The sequence below is a fragment of the Trichoplusia ni genome, chromosome 26 (assembly GCF_003590095.1).
Source record: "Trichoplusia ni isolate ovarian cell line Hi5 chromosome 26, tn1, whole genome shotgun sequence".
In the NCBI taxonomy this organism is placed as follows: Eukaryota; Metazoa; Arthropoda; class Insecta; order Lepidoptera; family Noctuidae; genus Trichoplusia; species Trichoplusia ni.
Genome location: NC_039503.1, coordinates 2,154,843 through 2,162,110, shown reverse-complemented (window position 1 = coordinate 2,162,110; position 7,268 = coordinate 2,154,843). Strand labels below are relative to the sequence as shown.

Below are 7,268 nucleotides of genomic sequence, written 5' to 3'. Positions count from 1 at the left end.
GGCTTTGACATTTGGATTTAATATTGTTTAAGTATTACTAATATGTACACAGCGGTTTTTGGGTTTTTAGATTATTAGTTTATAATAGTCTTTATTTTATCTCGGTATTCCCACGGAAACCACCGCTTGTTAACTAAAGTCCTTACGAACGGAGTCGCGGGAAACTGTTAGTATAAATATAAATAAATGTGCGTGTTGAAAGGTATCAGAAAAATGAAGACATTTGTTGTAACGTGCTCTAATAGTACAGTTTGTCACAGTCAGCGTCCAGATCGGTGATGAATGACTTGATGACAGCTGTGTGAAGTCTTAATTAGTTAACTATTGTTTATACACTCAGGTGCACATTACGTGACGTGGGCTATGTGTCTTACTCTGTTTTGAAACAGTCATAAAGCATTAGGAATGATGTTTGGGCTTTGAAATATATGGATCCATGCTGAATTGTTTGTTTCAGGAGCTGAATTAAAATTATGAAAAAAAATATCTCCACTTTTATACTCAAAAGAAAAAATACCGGAAAATTCTTATAAGAACACCATGTATATGAAAGAACTAATCTGCACTAAATAAATGAGTAAACTTAATCCAAAGAAAGTAACAAATTCAGATCGTGGTTAAAAAAACCCTTACGAATTACAAAGCTCTATTCGTTATTAAAATAAAACTCAACCGCAATTAATAGAAATACGCACAACTCATTTTCACCTCACTCAGAACCAAACTTTTGACCTAAAAAAGGTCCTACACACACATGAACGCCCAAGATTTATTTACTAACAAAACAAAACACAACAAACACACCGTATGATAAATAAACGCTAGCGTGAGTCACGGCGCGATCGTGTCCTGCCAGGACTTCGCTATTTCGACGCGGTTACTCACGCGCAATGATGCATTGGTACGAGATTAGACGACAATCTCGGATCACTTGAATTATGTTGTGATCTGATGTTTACGACAAATATAACTTGGATTATTTATGGAGTTTAATTATGTGATTGCATTTAAAGCTCAGTTGTTAGATCACCGAGGAACTACCGATTTGGTTCGGGACAACATATTTGATTTATAAATGTGTTTTTGTTTGAGAGTTTTTAGTGAGTATGAAACCACTGCGATTCACTAAATTGTTGTTTTGTCATGATCATATTCAGTTTTATTAGGTAAGTTGAAATCTAAATAATTCGAAGTCTTTGTTACAAAATAAGTAAGGTTTTTTTGAGTTTTAAGTCTTGCCTATACGGCGGACTTAACATTAATATGAGACTAAAAGGACCAGTGTATTTCCTTTTTATAAGACATAATATTACATCAATTAATTTTATCATTAACATCAAGACTCTAGGTAAACCTATTTTTTTATGTAGTTATATGAAGCAATAAAATTGTTCCTTAAGTAATTTTAGTAAATTGAGTAGGCATGCAAAAAGCTCAATTTCAAAATCCTCCAATTTTTATGTTGTACTTTATGTTTCAACAATGATTGCAAGGAAATTAGCAAATAAAATAAATAAAATCAGTTTGTAATTAAAAAAACATTTGGATTACATAAATAAAAGATTTGGTTTTGTGAGTCAGGTAGCTACATTTTTTATAGTTTTTTAATATCGCATTGTATTAAAAATACGATTGGGGTTGATTACCTTCAAAACACAAAAAGCGTCACCCGGCATTACTTTTTTGGAAATGATGAGAAATGCCAATTTAGATAAATCAGTTTACAAATTGTATTATTAATCATTTACATCAAAATGTTTTAATTTACCCTTTATTTATTAATAGGTTTTGATTAAGTTCTAATCCAAGCCTTATTTAGGTGTCCCACAACTAAACAACATTTAAAATTGGAAAATGACTTTTAACACAAGTGCCAAAATAATCTTTATAACGGTTTTTTTAATATTACACGCGAGCTATCTTCACATTATTTGCTCTCAAACGGCTAGACGGTTATGAGTCAACCACACAAAGAATTACACTTAAAACAATTGCAGTATAAATAGGGTGATTTATGTGGCTTTTTACGCTCATTTTGTGCGTAATTATTGAGATAAAATCCATTTCGCATTAGTCTCACGTGCTACTACGTCAGTTCGAGACACGTGGTACTCTGTATCGTTGAATCATCTTAAGTGCGGTACTATTCTTAAACTGAGCGAATGTATCTTACATACGGTTATACTACCTGAAATTTTGGGTTTTCGATAACAGAATGACGAGTGTTTATTTATAGAATGGCGTTTATTTTTAAAGATTGTTGCGATTGAATTCTATTTTTATTTACATACTAGCTGTTGCCCGCGACTTCGTCCACGTGGTTAGAATGTTCCCCGTTTTTTTCCACATTTTCCATTGTATCTTCGCTCCTATTAGTCGCAGCGTGATGTTAAATAGCCTATAGCCTTCCTCGATAAATGGTCTATTCAACACAAAAAGAATTTTTCAAATCGAACCAGTGGTTCCCGAGATTAGCGCGTTCAAACAAACAAACAAACAAACAAACAAACTCTTCAGCTTTATATATTAGTATAGATTGTTGCTGTTTCAGGTATTGATTTGTTCTTGTTTAATCTAAAATGTGTTTTAAATTTTACAATTATTTTCAGTTTTCACAGTTAAACATAATAGATAATGCCAATAAAGGCCACTGCAATCAACATGCAATACTTACCCACTGTGTAAAACTTATCAAAGCCACCAGTATTTCTCACTTCCACATAATCATCATAACTGATTGGCACGTCGATCAACTCCCATGAATTCTGAAAAATTGAAAAAAAGGCAATGTTTTATAACATGAAACACACAGTTTATGAAACTAAATTTATAATAATATATTATGTTAGTCGCCCATAACCAATTCCTAACTACTACACTACAAATCTTCGACGTAAAGTATTAACTACATATAGTTTTAGTTGCAAGACTTACTGGGTCAACTTCTATCTGTAATGGCGTTTGATATCTCGGATCAATCGGTCTCTGTGACATATTTCCATTAAATTCGTTGACGGGCGTCATGGGACTGTTGGCGGCGCTGAGTCGGTCGCAGTAGTTCTGGTTGTAGTCCTCCTTCCGGAGCGAGTTGGAGTGCGAGCTGGCGAGGTCCGGGCTGCGCGCGTCGCGGGGCCAGTAGGGGTCCAGGTCGATGTGGCGCGGGTTCATGTTGCCCACGTTGTAGTTGGCGATGGGCGACAGGCGCCGCGGGGACGACGCCGCGCTGAACACGGCGGGGCTGCAGCCGGCGCCGGCCGGGCTGGCGGCCGCCGGGCTGCAGGCCGCGCCCGCCGGGCTGCAGGCCGCGCCCGCCGGGCTGCAGGCCGCGCGCCCGCCCGGCGAGCTGGGCGTGCGCTGGATGGTGACGGGCGAGCGGCCCGCCTCCGCGAACGCTTCGGGCTTTTTAAACTGCTGCGGGATGCGCACGGGGCCTATTCTGTTATGCACGTCGGGCTCGTCCTTGGGCAACGCAGACGTTTTGGGATGCGCCTCCGCGGCCATTAAGTTCTGTAGCTTACTCACTTGAGTCTCGACGAAGCTGCGAGGCCGGGGCGCCGTCACGGCTTGGTCGCTGTTTCTCAGTGGGACGGGGTTGGAGACGCTGGCGTCGAACTGTGTCGGGATGTGTACTTGTGAGAGCATGCCGGAGTGCGTGTCGGTGTCGAGGCTGTCCTGCGTGTCGTACGCCATGTACTCGTCCTCCGAGCACTCGTCGTCGTCCTCCTCGCAGTCGTCGTAGTTTATGGGCGTGTCGGCGCCAGGGAAAAACTCACACAGCGCTGCCATTATCTCTACCACCTGCAACACATATTATTGTATTGTTTCAATAAACTAAGCTTATTGAAAGCACCTTTTATATATCATTAATATACAAGTACAAATCATTGAAAAATACTTTCTCTAACAATAATCTACTAAACTATAAAATTGGTCTACATTTTATTAATATCAATAACAAATCATTCATCTGCAATCTAACATATTAAAGTAAATTTATATTTCCTATACCAAATTAAACAGACAAAAGAAAATTTAAATTATCCTTAGTTCTAAAACAATCACACCTAAACTACCTGTTCTATTTGCATTGTATCGAGTTGAACACCTGGGCGAGAGTTTATATCAGTACAAGTAGTGACTAATCACATCATAATAGCTTAACCTTTACTATTGGCAGCCCATTGGGCATTATTTATATTTGTATGGAAGCTTACCTTCGCCATGCTGGGCCGTTCTGCAGGAACTTTGTGCCAACATTGTGTCATCAAGTGCTCAATTGGCTCCGGACAACCCTCTATCAGATTTGGTCTTTGACCTAGAATTTAACAATGGATAAAGGTATAATATCGTCTTCACATTCAATGTATTTAAATAAGCAATACACTAACAAGAATACATAGAAACAGGGAATAATTAAAAGCAATGTGAAGACAAACCTTATATCCCAAATTGATGTGAGGTACATGCAAACTACACCTTCTATGCAAAATTCTTTTGAACTAATTCTTTCAATTATAATTATTTTTATTGCCCAAGAATACAAAAAAATATCTTATATAAACTTAAATCAAAAAGTATTACTAAACTTATGTCAGATCTTAAACGAGTTGCAAATTTGAATGATACATATGCATCTTTCAACAATGTTTTACTCAGAATCTTAATGGTAGGCGGATTTGAATCACGTCGATCCATGATATCACAATTCATTGGAACTAAAACGTTAATAGGTTGTTTTATTGTTAAAGATTTATGACTAAACAATTATTATGATAATAGGCTACAACAATTACTTAACAGATTACATGTATTTGTTGGCAATAAATAGCATTTAAAGTTAGATTGACTTCATTATAACTACTATAATGTAATTTATTTTATTGTTTTTAAGTCTTTTTGATGTTAAGGTTTCGGAAACCCCATTAAATAGTTTGTTTTTTGTTTTATGAGTAAACCCTTATAAGAACACAGGCAGTCTTGCACGAGATAATAATACATATATAGGTAAGTATATGTTACCTGTATGGACAGCCCACATTATCCTAAAAGCTGAACCACCTTCCTCAAATGGTTTCCTTCTTGACAAGACCTCCCATAATATAATGCCCCATGAAAACACATCACACTTTTCTGTATATGTTGAACCTTCAAATACCTGGAATACATAAAAGATTAACTTTATAAATAGAACATAGAATAAACAAATTAAAAACTATATATTTGTATTCAATATATAAACATGTCTCATATTAACATGAGTAAATATCAAATAACTTAATGTGGGCCAATGATATTACTACACTTTTGGAATAGGTTTCCAGACCTATGAAAACTTTCAGAATTTTTTGAAGAAGGGTGTTATCCCACCTGACCTTTATTCGCAACCTACTTTACTAGGTGAAACACTCCTTGAATATGCACAAAATCGTATTAAGACCCTTTAAGTGAAGCAAGCTAAAATTACAAAATATACAATCAAAGAATATAAGTAAACAAACATAAATATGTACAAATCATTTGCATTCTCAAATAAAATATAGTAAAAAGTGCAGTATACACAAGTTGTGTACAAACAAAACATTTACTACTAAAACCTAATTGAGGAAAAAGTGTTTGTTATTGATTAGATAATATATTTTTTTGCAAGACCACTATCATAATACACTTCATGAATATCTTAACTAAACAATTGATTATCTGTAGCTCAATATTACCATATTACTATACTGTGTTAAAACATTGACTTGTCAATTTAGAATTTTAGACTATTTAAATTATTATCAGTTTCTATTTTGCATAATGTAATAAAGCTGTCTTGTTTGTGTTCCTCTAGTAGTTTTTTAATAGTATATATAGGTTTGAGCATGTTAACAATAATAAAATAAATAAGGAAATAATTATGCATGTATATAAAAATTTATAAAGGTTTTAATACCTAGTTTATTATAGAAGATTAATTAATTATTACATTAATTCATTCTTGCACAAATCTCAGTGATAATAACTAAAATATCATTTGATTTGAAGGCACAAAATTATGTATTTTGTAGAAATGACTTAAGTTTATTTACATATGAAAATTTAACTGAATCATTGAATAACTTATTTTTTTGTTGAATAGTCCATCTTGAAGGGGTAATGTACTACATTACGCTATAATTCATATGAGCGGAAGGAATGCCATTGAAAGCCCAATCAAAATTTAATGGTTATAATAGATACCAAAATATTAAACAAACCTCGGGTGCCATCCATGCTGCACTTCCCTTATTGTTAGTCATATAAGTAGCCTTATCAGCGGCAGTACCAAAGTCACAGATTTTCAGTCTTTGACCACCTCCGACTAGTAATAAGTTAGGTGGCTTTAAGTCCCTGTGTATAAGAGGCTTTGGTTTCATTGCATGGAGATATGCTACACCCTGTAATGCAGAAGATGTTATAATCAGATATGTAATAAGTGACAATAAAACGTAACTTCATTCATGTGGTATTTACATGTAAACATAAAACCTGTTAAGTCTTAAATTATAACGTAAGCTTAAAGTATAAGTTAGATATGTAAGAATTTTAACCTCAGCACACTGTCGAGCCCAGCTCATGGCATGAGCAGCAGTGTATTTGGGCTTAGGGCGGTTGTGTAGCACATTGTATAGCGATCCTCCTTCTGCATATTCCATGACTAGACAGACGTGGGCGCCCTTCGTGCATGCTCCGTATAGCCGCACAATGTTTTGGTGACACACGCGTGATAGCTGACGCACTTCTATTGAAAACTCTCGCTTTTCGGCCTCAGAGTTAATGTGCTTTACAGCTACGAGTGTGTTCCGCCATAGACCTTTCCATACTACACCAAACGCACCTTTGCCCACCACCTGACGACACAAATTTAGTGTTTATAGTTCCATTTAACGTTTTAACACACAGTATAATGAATTTCTCGTTCAGATATTTACCGATAATTCCTGAATCTCACTGTAATCTATCTCCTCCACAAATGTCTGCTGAACAGGCGAGTCTTGCACATTGGAAGCCATGGGGACACTTAATATCACATTATCAAAATGACTAGCACGTTATATTAACGTAATTTTTTAAGATCTACCTAATTTTCTTTATAAAAATGTAAAAATAGTTGGTTATCTCAATTTTCTCAGTATTGTTTGGCAGAGAAAAGCAACTGCGACAAGGCCGCCATCTTTGAAACTGTAGAACAAATGTCACACCATGATAGTGGTGTAACATTACTTTACAAAAAATCGTAAACAAAG

The 7,268-nt window shown here is 35.7% G+C and overlaps 1 protein-coding gene across 1 annotated transcript; it reads right to left on the bottom strand.

Moving 5' to 3' along the window:
• Positions 1 to 2,615: 2,615 nt before the first annotated feature.
• On the bottom strand, positions 2,616 to 7,224 carry LOC113505551 (mitogen-activated protein kinase kinase kinase 7-like). Its single transcript, XM_026888326.1, has 7 exons — positions 6,954 to 7,224; positions 6,573 to 6,872; positions 6,240 to 6,419; positions 5,020 to 5,155; positions 4,215 to 4,315; positions 2,935 to 3,798; positions 2,616 to 2,765 (listed from the first exon to the last, which is right to left on the bottom strand). Exons 1-7 carry the CDS (start codon positions 7,032 to 7,034, stop codon positions 2,619 to 2,621), a joined length of 1,809 nt encoding a protein of 602 aa, XP_026744127.1. The 5' UTR covers positions 7,035 to 7,224; the 3' UTR covers positions 2,616 to 2,618.
• Between the last annotated feature and the right edge of the window lie 44 nt (positions 7,225 to 7,268).